At 44.9% G+C, this 18,225-nt stretch overlaps 2 protein-coding genes across 9 annotated transcripts in view; both read left to right on the top strand.

Annotated features, from left to right (window-relative positions):
• Nucleotides 1–4,061, top strand: part of LOC140896266 (uncharacterized protein F13E9.13, mitochondrial-like) — a 79,999-nt gene extending 75,938 nt beyond the window's left edge. Inside the window, exon 7 of the mRNA XM_073307777.1 lies at nucleotides 510–4,061. Within this exon, the coding sequence (XP_073163878.1) occupies nucleotides 510–538 (29 nt within the window). The 3' untranslated portion in view covers nucleotides 539–4,061. The remainder of the gene's footprint in view (nucleotides 1–509) is intronic.
• Nucleotides 4,062–13,966: 9,905 nt separating this feature from the next.
• C12H19orf12 (chromosome 12 C19orf12 homolog) overlaps nucleotides 13,967–18,225 on the top strand; it is an 83,452-nt gene continuing 79,193 nt past the window's right edge. For 3 of the 8 annotated variants that reach the window (XR_012154495.1, XM_073307790.1, XM_073307789.1), the window contains exon 1: nucleotides 13,967–14,129. The gene's annotated coding sequence lies outside the window, so the exon portion shown is untranslated. Of the gene's footprint in view, nucleotides 14,130–17,534; nucleotides 17,746–18,225 lie in introns of those variants that run through there. The other 5 variants (XM_073307794.1, XM_073307795.1, XM_073307792.1 and 2 more) reach the window with 3 other exon arrangements.

The following is an 18,225-nucleotide window of genomic DNA, read 5'->3' as shown; positions in this document are numbered from 1 at the left end:
AGAGAGTTAAAATGAGTCTGCTCTACAGCCTTAGCTAAGAGCCAGCTGGCTTTTAGCGCATGCGGTAGAGGCTCATGCACTACGCTCCAGAGGTCCCCAGTTCAATCCCACCTGACAACGACCGAGGTCTGTCGGTGTTACAATTGCATTGAGGATGTGGGAAGACTCAGCTTGCAGATGAGGTTGAGCGAAGCCATGTAACGGAGTGTACTGGAACCTTTCAGAGTTGGTGCCGCTAGCCCACCTCTTAGTGGGGTTTGGTCCTTTAAGGCCATGCATTTAGGGTAGTTATATCATCCAACCAAGAAAGACCCATGTTACTGTAGGCAAGTTTATTTAAAGGGCAGCCTTCCTTTTCTCAGTACAGAGCAGTGTCTCCCAAACTTCTGAAAGCTGAGCCACTCTTCAGAAATTTAAGACAACTGCACCCCTTTAGTCCTGTTATGTGGTATTAAAGACCTACTCCTCCTAATTAATATATCTGTCATGGCATCTCCTTCTTTTACCAGGGGTTCTTTCAACGCAAAGCTCTTGGTAACTTTTACTCTGTGCGAGGTGGTGTCAGGAAATAAATCAAGGGAGAAATGGCTGTCCGACCGCTAGATGGCTGGCACAAACAGGACTACACAAGAGTGCTTTCACTTAAAGCTAAACTTTACTTAGTCTCAAGCATTTACACACGTCTGCAACAGGTTAGTAAAACACCCCCAACCCTCGATAATTACCGAAGCTGAGTGTGGCTTTCAAATGGCACCGTGACAGGCTTCTGCTGGCCAGGCTTCCGTCTGCCGGTGGGGACCTGAAGATGCGTCCAGAAGGAGCGTCCCTGAAGAGCCCCTCCTGAGAAGTCCAATTACCTCAAACTTTTTCCCTTTATTTATATATTAGTAATACAATGACATATCCCTTGACTACTGTTAGCAACACACTATAGTGGTTCAGGCACTTTACTGGTTTGCCAAAATCTTCCCAAACACTTCCTCCTGACTACTCCTCCATGCTTCCCACTCCCACACACATTTTGGGAAACACTGGCAAAGATCTTCATAATATGACACTTCTCTCCTTTCTGACATGCTTTGACAAGCAGTGAAATAGTTAACAATATTGACATTTAAAATATCACCATTAGCATCTGAGTTAGAGCCCACTGAAATGATCAGGCAAGTTCACCTCTCAGAGCTATTGTTTCGGGCTGTCTGAAAATTCAGGTAGACATCTCTATATCAGCTACACTCCTGACAGCTTTTGAAATGTTTTCTTTACAACCATGACAGCTAGAGATTTATTCTTTCTTTTTAAAAGAAAGCCTGAGACTATGGAGAATGATCGAAGTTCTTTCACACATACCCAGGAAAACACTAGGGTAAGGGGAAATCTGGGGGAGAGTTTCTCCAGTCAGTGCTGCCCATGCTCACATAGCTCCCTCTTGGTCACATGGTCCCCCTGGAAACACAACCATCCTAAATGCCTGGTCTGAAAGGGCTGAGACCCAGTAGCAAGCGGGCTAGGAATCTCTACTTTTTTGAGAGCCAGCACACTCTACTACAAGCAGTAGGGGATTATTGGATCCTGACATTGTCACTGAGTAAAGGATAGGGTCTCAGCAGTAGTGCTATTTCTTTTCCATTATCCCCTGCAGAAGGGCAGAGATCCTTGACAATGGCAGTAGGCACCTCTTCCCCTCATGATATTTACATTAAGTGTTGACAGCCAAAATATGTGGCAAACTCAACTTGGTTGCTAGTGCATGGTCCTGTCTCTTGATTGTTTTCTTTCTGTTATATATTAAGCTGTATAATTCCTAGTAACCCTGGAGGGAGAAGGGAAAGATACCACAAGTATGACTGGGAAAATAAATAGTGTAATGCATTGACATTGGAAAAGGGAACAAAGGAAGACGATGCAGCAGGAACAGAAATGAAATACATTTTTAAGAGTCAGGAGCACTGCACTGAACATTTGGAGATTATGGAAAGGTTTTATCTCACAATGGGGCTGCCTTAAACTGCTGTTGTTACTGCCACTGAATTCCAAGTAAACAAATGTAAATTCCTGCTGCTTCTATGATACGTACTGATGAAGGCACCCAATATATCTAGACATGCATTAGACAGACAAGACTAAACTTTGGTTTCAAGTTAAACTATGAAAAAACAAGAAAAAAGATGGAAAAATGGGTTTTCCCTCATTTCCCCATATGCACTATGATTACTCTTTTAAATTTCAGGACTATTTAGAATAGTCACGTAGTTCTCTAAATACACAATGCTAAATTCAGTAGACCTTTGCAAGTTACTATAAAAGACTATGATTGAAGTCCACTATCAGCATACAGCAAATTGTATCATTACCGTGCTTTTCTAATTCTCTCCTGCTTGTCCTTTGCCAGTAAGCCTTATGGGACAATTTTTTAGAGGTGCCATTTTCTTTGCAATGTTCATTTGCATGCACAAACTGGGTCTTGCATAATTGCCAACTTGCATGTGCAATTAACTGGTATACAAATACAAATGTTCTTTTGCAAGGAAGTTCCAGGTTTTAGGGGTATTTTGAGTGTGGATACATTTCTGTAGGTGTTCCCGATGTGCTGTTTTGAATATGTGACAGTCTAAGTCCTTCGTTGTGTACTTATTAAGATCAGAATGATTACATTATGTAATTGTGAGCATGGCTTTACAAGTTAAAGGTACTATTCTCCCCACTGTAACTCTGTCAGTCAACTCATTTCTGTGGTCCCTTAAATAGCTGATTAGATCAGGGCTCTTCCTGAAGGTGCATAGAAGGGGAACATTTGATATAATATTTTCTACACAAATTGATGCCTGGCACCATAAAAAATTGTAGGTGCCTGGCACATAAAACCTCCTCTGTGAGTTTGAGGCCATAGAAACTTTTATCACACGGTGCATAAAGTTATATTTCTTCTTTAAAAATGAGGAAATTTCTCCACAAAAAACATCTGAAAATTTACATTTGCTGAAAACAATATGGACATGTAATACTAGTTACATACTTTAGGTAGTCCACAATTTTTATACTTTGGACTATATGCAATATATTAGTGATGTATGCATCAAAAGAGTTCATACATTTTATTACTGAGTCAGAGCTAAGGTTGTTAAATGGAATGTTGAAGGTGAATGTTCACATCGATGCTGTCGTCTGATTGTATACGTTATAATGGCAACGTGTAAGTAAATTAAATTAATTGGTACTGTAGCGAAGCAGTGTGGTCCCCTGCCACCCCGGAAAGGGACGAGCCTCTCCCAACACCAGAGTGGGTGGAGCCAGTGAGTCCTGCACCCACCCCCAGAGGTCAAGGCGCAGGACAGGAAGTATAAAAGCCCAACCCCAGCACTCACTGGAGGAGCAGCCGCCAGAGAGGCCAGATGTCTCCGGCCTAACTCCCAGCCAGGAGACTGTAGCGACCTATGGCAGACCTAAGGACTGGCCTGGCCTGGCCTGCCAACGCCTAATGCTGCCCAGAGCTCGGAGGAGCTGCCCAGCCTGCCCCTCTCCAGTTACCCAGAGGACCTCATGGTGCTCGACCCCCCCGGAGGACGCCGTCCAGACCCTGGTACCTCCGGGGGTGGGGGGGCTGGAAGTAGCCCGCGGGCAGCCGACCGTAGTCTGGCTGCAGCACTACCAGAGCTGTCATAAATATAAAGGGAAGGGTAAACCGCTTTAAAATCCCTCCTGGCCAGAGGAAAAATCCTCTCACCTGTAAAGGGTTAAGAAGCTAAAGGTAACCTTGCTGGCACCTGACCAAAATGACCAATGAGGAGACAAGATACTTTCAAAAGCTGGGAGGAGGGAGAAAAACAAAGGGCCTGTGTCTGTCTGTGTGATGCTTTTGCCGGAGACAGAACAGGAATGGAGTCTTAGAACTTAGTAAGTAATCTAGCTAGGTATGTGTTAGATTATGATTTCTTTAAATGGCTAAGAAAATAGCTGTGCTGAATAGAATGAATATTCCTGTCTGTGTGTCTTTTTTGTAACTTAAGGTTTTGCCTAGAGGGATTCTCTATGTTTTGAATCTAATTACCCTGTAAGGTATTCACCATCCTGATTTTACAGAGGTGATTCTTTTCTTTTTTACTTCTATTAAAAGTCTTCTTGTAAGGAAACTGAATACTTTTTCATTGTTCTAAGATCCAAGGGTTTGGGTCTGTGGTCACCTATGCAAATTGATGAGGATTTTTACCAAACCTTCCCCAGGAAGTGGGGTGCAAGGGGTGGGAGGATTTTGGGGGGAAAGACGTGTCCAAACTCCATTTTTTCAGGAACCCAGATAAAGTTTGGTGGTGGCGGTGGAAATCCAAGGGCAAAGGGTAAAATAATTTGTATCTTGGGGAAGTTTTAACCTAAACTGGTAAAAGTAAGCTTAGGAAGTTTTCATGCAGGTTCCCACATCTGTACCCTAGAGTTCAGAGTGGGGAAGGAACCTTGACAAGAGCCTATGTCAGTGTGTTGCGGCCAGAATCCCCACTGACTCAGCAGCCGGCCTTTGGCTGCTGCTAGGGCCCCAGGCTGGGACGCAGTGGAGTGGGTGGGCCACCCCCAGGGCATCCCCCCTGCCACCCACAAGTTGGGTGGCAATCTCCCCCTCTCCCAGGCCCCTCTGAGCCGAGAGCCTGGGCTGGTTGTTTACTTGCCTTTGCTCAGCCCCTACCTGAGGACCTGAGCCACTGACGCTTGGCTGCCCCAGCCTGACCCAGGGGCTGGGCCTGCTAATTATATAGCTGTTTGCTCAGCTTCTGCCTGAGGGCCTGAGTCACTGACTCTCTGCTGCCATGCCCTGACCCCGGGCCTGGGCCTGCTAGTTAAATACTGTTGCTCAGCTCCTGCCTGAGGACCTGAGCCCTTGATTCTCTACTGACTGCCGACCATGGCCAGGCGCGAATAACTGTTTGTGTTTGCCTCTACTGCTGCCGCGGCGAGAGACTCCCTCGGCCAGGCTAATTCCCCATCAACAACTGGAAGGAAGTAGTGAGGTGGTGTGGTTCCCTGCCACCCCAGAGAGGGACGAGCCCCAGCCAAACCCCTCTACAGGTGCTTTACAAGTTAAATCTTTACAAAACCTTACAAATGCTTTAGATTTTCTTAAAACTATTGCTGTAGTTAAGTATTTTTTATATATGTTACTTCAGCAAATTTAACACTGAGTTAACAATGATTTTTGTCTGAAGTAGCTACTAGATACAAAATTGTCCTTCCATTAATATTATACTTCCCAAGGGAAGCTTTCCCACTACACACTTTTGACCCAAAATTCTGATATATGTCATATTTGCAAAATGCTCTCCAGAGTAACCCAACAGGAAACAACTTCAGATTATACTTTCATGTGCTACAGATCATGTTACCTCCAGTTAGGAAGACAATATACTAAACTTCCAAGGAAGAAAATTACTAGGGAGCCAGAGACGAGAACAATGTGCCTTGAACTAACAAAGCAGACTAAACGCTGCCTCAGGTATGGCGCTAGTTATTGGTTAAAACTGGACCACGTGATTCTGAAGTATAGTTAGGCAAATCTATGTTTATTAAAGCACATAAATTTGATAGAAACTACATAGAATGAAAATATTTGTCAGTTTCTTCAATTTAAAAGCTTTTTTCCAAATGGCAATGTAAAACAACGTAACAGGGTTAGAAGGTGTTAATGTAGCCACCAGATGGAGCCATCTGTGTAATAAAAGCAGTTTGAAAGGAAATCGTAGTTCGTTTATTGTACTGTATACTTTCCTGTTTCTACAAGAACAACTCTTTGACTTTTGTGCTATATATTCCTCAATATCTAGTCAGCCTATTCAAAAAGTTTGATGGGAATTTTTGACATGTAGTGTTAGAGTGAATAGGTTAGTACTTAAACTAGAATATTTCTAAAATGATAGTATACTACATATGTCATCCGGTGCAGTTTGGTATACACATACTGGGTGAAATTCTGGCTCCAGAGATGTCAATGGCAAAACACCCGTTGAGTACTTCAATGTGGCCAAGATTTCACCCATGGTGCATATATATTTACAGTAGTGCTCATAGCCTAACTAGGATACATTCATCATTACTGAATATTTGTATCTTTGTTTCGCTGGTGTTTTACTCTAGAAAAAATATAGCAAGCCAATGAAATGTCCAGTCACCTGCCCCTAATAAACTATGAATATTTGTCCTTTATTGGAGTTTTAAATGAGCATTTAGTTTCCTTCCCCTGAATATTGCCAGACTCCAGTGCTCCAATCGCCTCCTTCTTTGGAAAGCTGCTTACAGTTGGAATTATTCACCTTTTAAACAATTTACATGACATTTTGTTTTTGTTCTTTTTTGTTTTGTTAAATTAAATGCCTTTTGCATCTAAGTAATAAAAATCAAGAGCATCAGTAGGCCTGTAACATTTGAATATGTTACACTGAGAGGGTTATTTTATGTGATCATATAAAGCGTGGGAGGTTAAGAAGTCCCAAGTGTAACCACAGGGAGGGAAAGAAAGACACAGAGATGGGAAGTTTTATTTCTTATTGGTTTCCTCGTTCATTCCTCTCACTTCCCACAGAGGAGTCTAATGGGAGATGGTTTACTTTAGCATCAGAGAGATGGTATTATAATAAGGCTTCAGTGACAAAGAAACAAAAACAATCAGTTAATAATCCATGCTTTGGAAACACAACCTAGTTTTTTTGTTTGTTTGTTCGTTTTTACATTAGACAACTTTTTGTATATTTTACTGTTGTAAAGAAACATTGTGATGTTTCTGGAGCCATATGTGACACAGCTGTCCAACATTCTTTTAGTTCATTGTTTGCTTGATTACATATGGTAGTGTATCAGACTATCACATCATATCACACCAAATGGATGACTGAAATAAACCTGGATGAAGGAGGCAGAGGTACCCTTGGATGAGCCTGCTTGGTCTAGGGACACACCTTGTTTGCATTTTTGTTCGTTTGTTTGTTTGTTTGTTTGTTTGAGTCGCTCAGCTAAAATTCAGGGGGAAGGGAAGGTTAAGAAAAAAAACATGAAAACCCTCTCAAGGGACCAAGATCCAACAGAATGCTCAAACTCAGGATGACCTCCTCAGGCAGGCAGGACTTAAGGTAAATGCTCCTGGACTACACAATGAGACCACTCAGTCCAGCTCCTTGTAGTCCTGTGAGCATTACCAGAGGTCTCTCGTCCCGGGTTTTGTTCTGTAGGCTTTTGAGTTCTTTGTTCTTGTTGCAGCATTGAGAAGGGTCCCTGCTGGAACCCTGTTCTGCCATCTTTCTAGAGATGTCCATACACACTGCTTTATTCTGGTGATTTTTGGTAAGGGCTTTCTGCACCCTTGCTTCTCCCCAGATGGTGAGACATTCAATGATTTCTGCACAGCTCCATGATGCTGCACATGGCATTGTATGGTAGTATAGATTGTAGAATAGTAGTAATACCCTACTCAGATGTTGAGGTATGTGAATCCAGGAGTAAATGGACCGGTCCTGGCTTCTGGCCAGCATTTGAACAGGGAAGATGACATCTGGGTAACATGACCTCAGAAGAGTGGAGAGTACTCAGGTAAACCGGCTGATCCTGATGACATGCAAAGCAGAGTGGGATAGCAGTTGGCGAACTGCCACCCTAGTGCAAATGAGCATTTGGGTACATGAACATTAGTCCACACTAACTCATCCACAATTAACTTAATCCACTTTCAGTCTGGATTGTGGAATACATATTACTTGGTCAATTAGAGTGCTTTGAAAGAGTGTGTCATGTATATGAAGGTCATTTGAGTATGTACTGGGTAAAGTTAGTGCAATTTAAACCTCCCATATAGACAAGCCCCAAGTGATTGCAGAATCGAGACCTTTAAAATACCAGAGAAATAGCATTTGATTAGGCTAGTGACCTTTTCTTTGCATAGGAGTGTAAACAGAATACGTTACTTCTGGCTTTGCATATCTCGTTTTATAGAAAAATAGTGCTACATTCAGCCGTAAAGAACTCAGATCATTACTGCTGACATTTAGTGTTACTCCACTGTTTGGGCCATTATAGCCTAGACCATCTAAAGATTAATAAGTCTACTACAGCCTTAGCTAAGTGCCAGGTAGCTCTAAGCTCATACAGTAGAGGCTCATATACTAAGCTTCAGAGGTCCCAGGTTCGATCCCAGTGTTACATGTGCACACAGCCAGCCAAGCAAGTCTATTTGCAACAGGGTGGATTTGATTTAAATCACTAGTCAGGAAGGCTTGATTTAATCATGGATTTCTACATAAAAGTGAATTCTTGTTGGTTGTTATAACCTTAATATATATTCTTCACAACTCAGAGATAGATGTAGGTTTCATTTTTAGAAGGTACACACTATACACTTTTAAAGTGATTTAATCTGAAAACTTTTCAGATTAGTTTTACAGCTATATCAGAAAATGAATGATTGGTTATTTCATTTACCAAAAGGTAATTGAAGCAGATATTTATGAAGTCACTCGGAGGTAAACTATCTTCAATTCAACAGGTTAATCCTTTATATTTGGAGGATTTTCTTGCCATGCTGTATTAGGAGGAGAACATCGTCAGACAGACATTTAAACTGTTTTATTTAACTAAAACAACAACGTTAGGTATTTTGGATATATGATATTTTAACAAAACAAGAATATGAATTTTTGAATTTAGTTAAACATTCAAGTTTTTTAAAATCAGGTTTGTTTTTGTTAAAATAGTTTTTAACTGAAATAGTTAAATGAATTTTTTTTAAAAGCAACAAAAATTAAATTGACTGTGTCAGCCAGATCAACATGAGAAACTTAAAACATTGGCTTCTGCAGCTAACTCAGTCATCTTCACCTTCATTTTCCTGTTTGTTCATAATCTGGAAAAGAAAAACAAGCGTTTCTGCTCTTTCAGGTCCCAAATGATTTCTCAATTTGGAACAAATTAGTCCAAAGGAAGAAAATATTCTTTCTACACCGGCAGAAGAAGCTACAGTTGTTAAAAGTGAGATTACCACTTCAACAGTCTCTGAGTCCAAGTGCTTAAGTGACTTCCACCAGTTTGCTGGTGTGACTTTCTTTGAAACATCATCAGCAAACATATATTTCTTGAATGGTTCTTATTCCCAAACTGGGTCTCTTTTACAGCCTGCTGCCATTATAGATTTTCCCTTCTAGTGAGAGAATGGTATGGTAGATTTCAAATCAATGAAGGCTATACTCAGAAAGACCTCAAGACTTCTGGAATATGCTGCTCAAACAGTTCCACTTTTGTTTCTAGTGCCTGTCCCTCCCTTCTCACATTTATCTCCAGACTTCTTCTCCTTGTCCAGATGTATTTCGCTCCCAACAATAGTCTATTCATTGAACTTTCTGAAACGTTGCACTTTTAGAGAGAGGTAAGGGATTGACTCTGTGTACACAAATTTGCAGATGGACAATAGGGTTGAGGTCTGTTATAGCTCACCTCTATATATTATTTCTTTAAAAACATTTTTGCTGTTAACAAGCATGTTATCTCTGGAGATGCAAATCCAGTTTGAGAACTGCAAACCTAAGCATCTCTGATGGTATCTTCTAGACTGAGCACTGAGTCCCATTGGGTAGATAGAAAGATTAGCCTAAATAATCTATGCAGAAGCCCCTAGAACCTCATAAGATTGGGTCCTTAATCCATGAACTATTGGAACTCATTTACAAAACTTTTTTTAAACATTACTTGAATATATTCTCATACTATAGAATTAAAATTTATAATCTTTATTCCATGATGAGAGATCTTTGAGCTATAATGTATCTTAATTAAAACTATCTTCAGATAGGTTTTTTCCTCAAAAAGCATTTTATCAAAAAAATCAGATTTAAATTAAAAAATCCGATTTGTATTTATTTTTTTTAATTCATTGATTTTTATCCACCCTGATTTGCAATGTTAGAAAAGATAGGATGCCCACCAACCCTGTTAAGTCTTAAATGTTCATTCCACAACAACATGAGAGCAACTGTCCAGTTTGACAGGTCCATTTCAGATGGGTTTAAGATGAAAAGCGGAGTGAAACAAGGATGCGTTCTTGCCCCTACACTCTTTGGAATCTTCTTCTGAGTACTCTGGAACTATGCATTTAAGGACATGAAAGATGGAGTGTATCTTCACACAAGATCAGATCGGAAACTCTTCAAACTGTCGTGACTTAAGTCAAAAAGGCGCTAATCAGGGAACTTCTATTCGCTGCTGCTGCTGCCCTCATAGCCCATGATGAAGATCTACTACAAGAACTCATGGACGGACTGCCTTTCAACTGCTTGTCAGGCATTTGCTCTCACCATTAACATCAAGAAAATGGTTGTATTAGGACAAGGGATTCCACAAGATCCTTCAATCACCCTAAATGCAAACCAGCTAGAAGTAGTCCAAAAGTTCAGCTATTTACGTTCTACAGTGACCACCAACCTCTCACTAGATGGAGAACTAAATGTTCGCATTGGAAAGTCTACCATCACCACCTTCAGCAGACTAACTAAAAGAGCATGGAACAACTCAAAGCTGACCATCAAGACCAAAATGCTAGTGTACCAAGCTTGCATCCTCAGCACTCTCATGTATGGCAGGGAACCATGGACAATTTATGCTCATCAGGAGAAAAGGTTAAACAGTTTCCCCCTACATTGTTTATATCGGCAAAGATAAAGTCACCAACACAGAGGTTCTTCAAAGGGCAAATTTACCAACCGTGAAAGCCCTGCTCAAGCAAAGACAACTGCACTGGCTGGGCCATCTGAGTAGTTTGGAAGACGGACGCATACCCAAGGACATGCTATACAGGGCGCTATCAGAGGGAATAAGAACAGGATATCCCAAACTTCATTATAAAGACACATGTAAGTTAGATATAAAGGAATTTGGTATTGATCCTGACCAATGGGAAATCTTGGCAGGTGATCATAACAAGTGGTGCCATCAGGATATCAAAGTCCATGACAGGAGCTGGCTCCTGCAGCTTGAAGAGAAAAGAGCCAAAGATCATGCCAATCTCAGATTGGACTATTCAGTCACCTGAAAAAAGAAAAGGAGTACTTGTGGCACCTTAGAGACTAACCAATTTATTTGAGCATGAGCTTTCGTGAGCTACAGCTCACTTCATCAGATGTTCACCGTGGAAACTGCAGCAGACTTTATATACACACAGAAATCATGAAACAATACCTCCTCCCACCCCACTGTCCTGCTGGTAATAGCTTATCTAAAGTGATCAACAGGTGGGCCATTTCCAGCACAAATCCAGGTTTTCTCACCCTCCACCCCCCCACACAAATTCACTCTCCTGCTGGTGCTAGCCCATCCAAAGTGACAACTCTTTACATAATCAAGTCGGGCTATTTCCTGCATAGATCAAGGTTTTCTCACATCCCCCCCACCCCCATACACACACAAACTCACTCTCCTGCTGGTAATAGCTCATCTAAACTGACCATTCTCCAGGTTTAAATCCAAGTTAAACCAGAACATCTGGGGGGGGGGGTAGGAAAAAACAAGAGGAAACAGGCTACCTTGCATAATGACTTAGCCACTCCCAGTCTCTATTTAAGCCTAAATTAATAGTATCCAATTTGCAAATGAATTCCAATTCAGCAGTTTCTCGCTGGAGTCTGGATTTGAAGTTTTTTTGTTTTAAGATAGCGACCTTCATGTCTGTGATTGCGTGACCAGAGAGATTGAAGTGTTCTCCGACTGGTTTATGAATGTTATAATTCTTGACATCTGATTTGTGTCCATTTATTCTTTTACGTAGAGACTGTCCAGTTTGACCAATGTACATGGCAGAGGGGCATTGCTGGCACATGATGGCATAGATCACATTGGTGGATGTGCAGGTGAACGAGCCTCTGATAGTGTGGCTGATGTTATTAGGCCCTGTGATGGTGTCCCCTGAATAGATATGTGGGCACAATTGGCAACGGGCTTTGTTGCAAGGATAAGTTCCTGGGTTAGTGGTTCTGTTGTGTGGTATGTGGTTGTTGGTGAGTATTTGCTTCAGGTTGCGGGGCTGTCTGTAGGCAAGGACTGGCCTGTCTCCCAAGACTTGTGAGAGTGTTGGGTCATCCTTTAGGATAGGTTGTAGATCCTTAATAATGCGTTGGAGGGGTTTTAGTTGGGGGCTGAAGGTGACGGCTAGTGGCGTTCTGTTATTTTCTTTGTTAGGCCTGTCCTGTAGTAGGTAACTTCTGGGAACTCTTCTGGCTCTATCAATCTGTTTCTTTACTTCTGCAGGTGGGTATTGTAGTTGTAAGAAAGCTTGACAGAGATCTTGTAGGTGTTTGTCTCTGTCTGAGGGGTTGGAGCAAATGCGGTTGTATCGCAGAGCTTGGCTGTAGACGATGGATCGTGTGGTGTGGTCAGGGTGAAAGCTGGAGGCATGCAGGTAGGAATAGCGGTCAGTAGGTTTACGGTATAGGGTGGTGTTTATGTGGCCATTGTTTATTAGCACTGTAGTGTCCAGGAAGTGGATCTCTTGTGTGGACTGGACCAGGCTGAGGTTGGTGGTGGGATGGAAATTGTTGAAATCATGGTGGAATTCCTCAAGGGCTTCTTTTCCATGGGTCCAGATGATGAAGATGTCATCAATATAGCGCAAGTAGAGTAGGGGCTTTAGGGGACGAGAGCTGAGGAAGCGTTGTTCTAAATCAGCCATAAAAATGTTGGCATACTGTGGGGCCATGCGGGTACCCATAGCAGTGCCGCTGATCTGAAGGTATACATTGTCCCCAAATGTGAAATAGTTATGGGTAAGGACAAAGTCACAAAGTTCAGCCACCAGGTTAGCCGTGACATTATCGGGGATAGTGTTCTTGACGGCTTGTAGTCCATCTTTGTGTGGAATGTTGGTGTAGAGGGCTTCTACATCCATAGTGGCCAAGATGGTGTTATCAGGAAGATCACCGATGGATTGAAGTTTCCTCAGGAAGTCAGTGGTGTCTCGAAGGTAGCTGGGAGTGCTGGTAGCGTAGGGCCTGAGGAGGGAGTCTACATAGCCAGACAATCCTGCTGTCAGGGTGCCAATGCCTGAGATGATGGGGCGCCCAGGATTTCCAGGTTTATGGATCTTGGGTAGTAGATAGAATATCCCAGGTCGGGGTTCCAGGGGTGTGTCTGTGCGGATTTGATCTTGTGCTTTTTCAGGAAGTTTCTTGAGCAAATGCTGTAGTTGCTTTTGGTAACTCTCAGTGGGATCATAGGGTAATGGCTTGTAGAAACTCGTGTTGGAGAGCTGCCGAGCAGCCTCTTGTTCATATTCCGACCTATTCATGATGACAACAGCACCTCCTTTGTCAGCCTTTTTGACATTGCAAACCATCTACACCATAGGCTGTAATTCCCACATCTGGATTAGTAGATTAAAGGCTGCCAACAATGTGCGCACACTATCAACACCTGCCCCCTCAGGTGCTGTAGCCTACACAGGTTTCAGAGTAACAGCCGTGTTAGTCTGTATTCGCAGACTACACAGTGATTCATACAGGCTGAAAAAAATGTATGAATGGCCTGCTCCTGGAGTGCTTTGGGGGTGGGGGGATTTAGTCTCTGAAGGCTGAGCAATCCCGGGGGGGGGGTGGTTCCTCCCTGGGGCTGGGCACCTGTCTGAGCCCAAGCTTTGCAAATCCCTGCATTCCCCGGGGCGCTGGGGCAATACACACAGTAATGCTCAGGATGACAGCCTGAGGGTCCTGCCGCTGGGGCCTCTGTGCCAGGACGCAGGGGGCGAGGAAGGGGGGCTGAGAGCCATTGAACCAAACTGTTAAACCCTTTGTATAATGGCAACTACTTCAAGCCAGGCGATGCCGTAGCACCCCTCCTTCCAGCATCTTCCAGCGGGGAGCAGAAGGCACCCTTGGCGGAACTACTCCCCCGGCCCTTGCAAGAGCGGGAGGGGGCCAGCCCCGCCCACCCGCGCGGCCTCCGTAGCAATCTAGGGCGCTTGGGCGGGGACGAGACACAACCTATCAATACCCCCGCCCACGTGTTTCCCCTCGGCCCCGCGCCGGCCGGCTCCCAGCGGCGGCGCCGTTCGCATGCGGCTGCTCCTGCGCCTGGAACCTCCCGGGCCCTTCCGCGTCCGTGACTCTGCGCCCCAGCGGGCCGAGGTAGGCAGCCGGAGCGGCAGCCAGGGGAGCCGGGCGGCACGGAGGGGGCCCGGGGCTGCGGGGCTGGGCGGCACGGAGGGGGCTGCGGGGCACGGAGGCGGCCCGGGGCTGCAGGGCTGCGGGGCACGGAGGGGGCCCGGGGGGAAGGGGAGGAAGCGCCCTGCGCTGGGGGCTGCGGTTTGCGCGTGTCTGCGGGCGACCTCCGCTCGGGGGCCGGGTGCGGGGGGAGCGGTAGGTCCCAGCTGACGTGCCGCTGAGCACAGCGAAGGGCTCCGGCCCGCCGGGGCAGGGTGCGCTCCGCGTCCCTCCCGTGCCGTGGCCCCAGGGCCTTGCTCAGCCGCGCTCGGGCCTGCCGGAGCCTCCGCCGCCCCCCGGCCGGGAAGGCCGCTTGCGCCCACATGGTGGCGGGCGGGCGGCGACCCCACGTTCCGGGGTGTAAACTGGTGTCACCGCCGGCCAGATGTGTGTGTGCGCCACCGCCCTAGGGAGCGCCGGGTACGGGGGGCCACAGCCCTTGGGCAACCTCTGACTCCAAGAACCAGCCCGGCCGGATCGGCTTTAGCAGCCTCTGGGGCCGTGCGCTTCCCCGTTACTTCGTGGCTGGTGTAGAACAGGGTGTGTCTGGCCTCAATCACCGCTCCAAAGGCTTGGGCGTGGGGAGTTTTTTTCTTTTCACCTGATGAGGGAGATTTCCCTGTTAGACGTTCCCAAGGGCTGGTGAGCTGTAATGTTTGTGTTGGATTTTTTTCATCCTAGGCATGAAAATGTCCTCCTCAAATAGATAAAACCAAAAGCTAATTTTTTGTGGGTGTAGTTATTTGAAATGAAATTATTTATTAACACTTTGTCAAGCCCCAAGAAAGTATTAAAGATCACATTCCAAACGCACTTAAAACCTTAGACTGACTATTAAAGAGAACTTCTTTGATGTATAAGTGCAGTTTTGTGTTCCTTGGCTGTTCAAGAGTGTTGCTTGTTGGGTCCTTAGAGATGTTTTCATTTGCCATTTCACCTACAAGGTTTGTAAACAGATAGCCGTCATTTTGGCTGGTCAAAGGTTGCAAGTTGTTTTAGGTTTATAGCATCCAGAAGACACAAGAAGATGTATTCCCTGACCACAAATAGCTTAGAGTCAGAATTTTAGACACAACATGAGAAGGGAACATGTGGATAAGGAGGATGAGATTTACATTATGATCATGTGGTTTCATAGTTTATGCATGTGCAAGATATTACTCAAACCTCAGAAAAAGTGAGGGATGGACTGGACAAAAGGTTCCATCCCCATCTTGCAGATTATGAAACTGGGGCACAAATAAGTGATGTAACTTTACCAAGGTGTGTCAGCCCAACAGTGGTAGAATTTGGAATGGAACCATGTGTTTTGGCTCCGGAGCTGCTGCCCTAACTACTAGAAAGCACTCCCATTGGACTATATGGATCATTGGTGTGGTGGGGAGGTGAGGATGCAGGACTTAATGGACGTTATTCTGATGTGTTGCAGCAAGGAAAGTCTAACGTTCTCTAGAACAGGTGAGCTTTTTTGGTGGGTTTTTTTTCTTTTGTTTTTAGGCAGTCTCCTGCCTGCTATAATTTTTCTTTTCACCTCCAAATGGATTTGATTGTTTTTAGATGTCTCTGCTGGTTTTCCGTTGACTATTCTGGTATGTGGCAAGGGGAGGCATTAGAACCTTTTATTACATCACTGGTTGATCAGGGAAGCGTGACCTCTCTCTCTTGCCTGAATGAGTCATCCAGATACTGGTGACTAATTTCAGGGTTTAACATGGCTTGTATGGTCACGGTGCAGCGCTGGGAGAGAACTCTCCCAGTGCTCTAGAAAAACCACTTCAACGAGACGCGTAGCTACCATCGCTGGTGCACTGTTTACACTGGTCCTTTACAGTGCTGAAACTTGTTTTTCACACCCCTGACCGAGAAAGTTGCAGCGCTGTCAATTTCCAGTGTAGACAAGCCCTTCTACTCCAAGACCATAAAGCATACTTTCAGAATAAATACACTATACTTTAAATGTTACCTGTACATACATCTTGCAATGATTCTGAACCTTGATGAATATCTACAGGCTGTTTGTAGGTATTTTACATGCTACTCTTCATGGATAAATATCCTGTGTGATATGTTTGGTGCAATGAGCGTGTGTGGTCTGAGGTGAGTTATTTGCAAAGAACAGGGACTCTTTGCCAAGGGGTCTCTAGGTTACAGTAAATGATTTAGGAATTTTAGGCATACAAGTCCCACTCAAGGCAGCAGAATGTACCCATGGGTTCTAGAGAGGAAGATCCTCCTTTTGTAGATATGTTTTTACTTCTTGGATTCTTTTATTGGCAGTTTCTGCTACAGCAGTTAGTGGACTTCTGCCCCCACATAACCACGGAGGTTATGTGGACTGCTGAGTCACTGGCTAACAGTCTCTGGGATCATGTGGTGGTTGTGTAACAACCAGGCCAATCATCTACTCAGAGTTACTAGGGGAGATGTCTCAAAAGCTTCTGTAATAACAGCCATTTTATTGGTAGATTATGAAATTAAAATGTCTATGTATACTGGAAATGCATAAAAGGGATATACAGAAATTAGAAATGATCTAATGGAGAGAGCTGTTGAGTTCCCCTGCCTGCCTTTAGTTTTTATTCTTTATTGCAATCAAAATACAATTTGAAGATCACCATAGATCCTTATATATGCTTTCTATTATTTATTGACTTGACAGAAATCTGCTGCAATTGTCCAGAGAGTCTCAGTCCAACTTTTAATGTCACCTTACAGCAGTGGTCTCCAACCTTTTTAAGCCCAGGATCACCTTTTTAATCTAAGGATAACCCAGGATCTAGCCCATCCCTTCCCCGAGGCCCTGCACCTTCTTCCCCCCCCCCCCGCTCACACCACACACACACCCTCCCCCATGCTCACTCACTTTCACTGGGCTTGGGCAGGGTTTTGGGGTTCAGGAGGGGGTGTATGCTCTGGGCTGGGGCCAAGAGGTTTGTAGTGTGGGGGGGTCTCTGGGCTGAGCCTGGGGAAGGGGGTTATGGTGTAGGAGGGGGCTCTGGGCTGTAGCAGAGTGTTGGGGTGCAGGAGGGGGTACAGGGTGCTGGCTCTGGGAGGGGGATCAGGGCTGGGGGTTGGGGTGTGGCCTCCCACCAGGCAGCACTTACCTCTGGCAGCTCCCGGTCAGCGCAGCGAGACTAAGGTAGGCTCCCTGCCTATCCTGGCCCCACACTGCTCCCAGAAGGGGCCAGTGTACCCCTTGAGGGGGGTCACGTGGCTCTGTGAGCTGCCCCTCTCTGCAAGCACCGCCCCCGCAGCTCTCCCGGCCAATGGGAGCTGCATGGAGGGAGACCCCCCCCTCCTTGACCCCTCCCTGGGAGCAGCATGGGGCCAGGGTAGGCAGGGAGTCTGCCCTAGCAGCAGCCACAGTGCACTACTGGGAGATCCTCTGCGATCAACTAGTTGGTGACCACTGCCTTATAGTCACAGGAGTAAAGGTGGTTGCTAATTGAGCAGGGGAATCTACTGGCTTATTGTGTACAAATACTTGATTTGAAGACTGTCATGGAGTTGGCTGTGATAACCTCTGAATGCTGTATGATCTGTAGGTTTGTCAAAGTATTGTAAAGCTATTTTCTGAATCCATATGGTGTGTTAATTCAGAATGGGTTTTTGAGGAATGCACCACGGTAATGGGTGTGGGGGTGTGTGTGCGGGGGGGTGAAAGCCCAGGGATGGGGCAGTAGGGGGTGCGGGGGGGGAGGGGGGAAGAGGGGAAACCCAGAGCTGGGACGGCAGGGGGTGTGGGGGGGGAAGAGCCCAGGGTTGGGGCAACAGGGGAGCCCTGGGGTGGGGGGCAGCCCCAAATGTTTTTGCTTGGTGCGGCAAAAAACCTAGAGCTGGCCCTGTAGATTACCAAAAGGAAGTACCCTATCACAGTAAATTTGGTATTTGTTTGCAAATCAATATGTTTTAATGGTTACCAATGAATGAGAATTAACCTCTCTTTAGGAAAATAACTGGAGAGTACACATGCAACACAAGATTAAAATCACTTATGTAAATCAAGGTTTCCTGTTTGTTG

Source organism: Lepidochelys kempii, chromosome 12 (assembly GCF_965140265.1).
Source record: "Lepidochelys kempii isolate rLepKem1 chromosome 12, rLepKem1.hap2, whole genome shotgun sequence".
Lineage (NCBI taxonomy): Eukaryota > Metazoa > Chordata > Testudines > Cheloniidae > Lepidochelys > Lepidochelys kempii.
The sequence above is the reverse complement of the archived record's forward strand: the minus strand, read 5'-3'. Positions and strand labels throughout refer to the sequence as shown.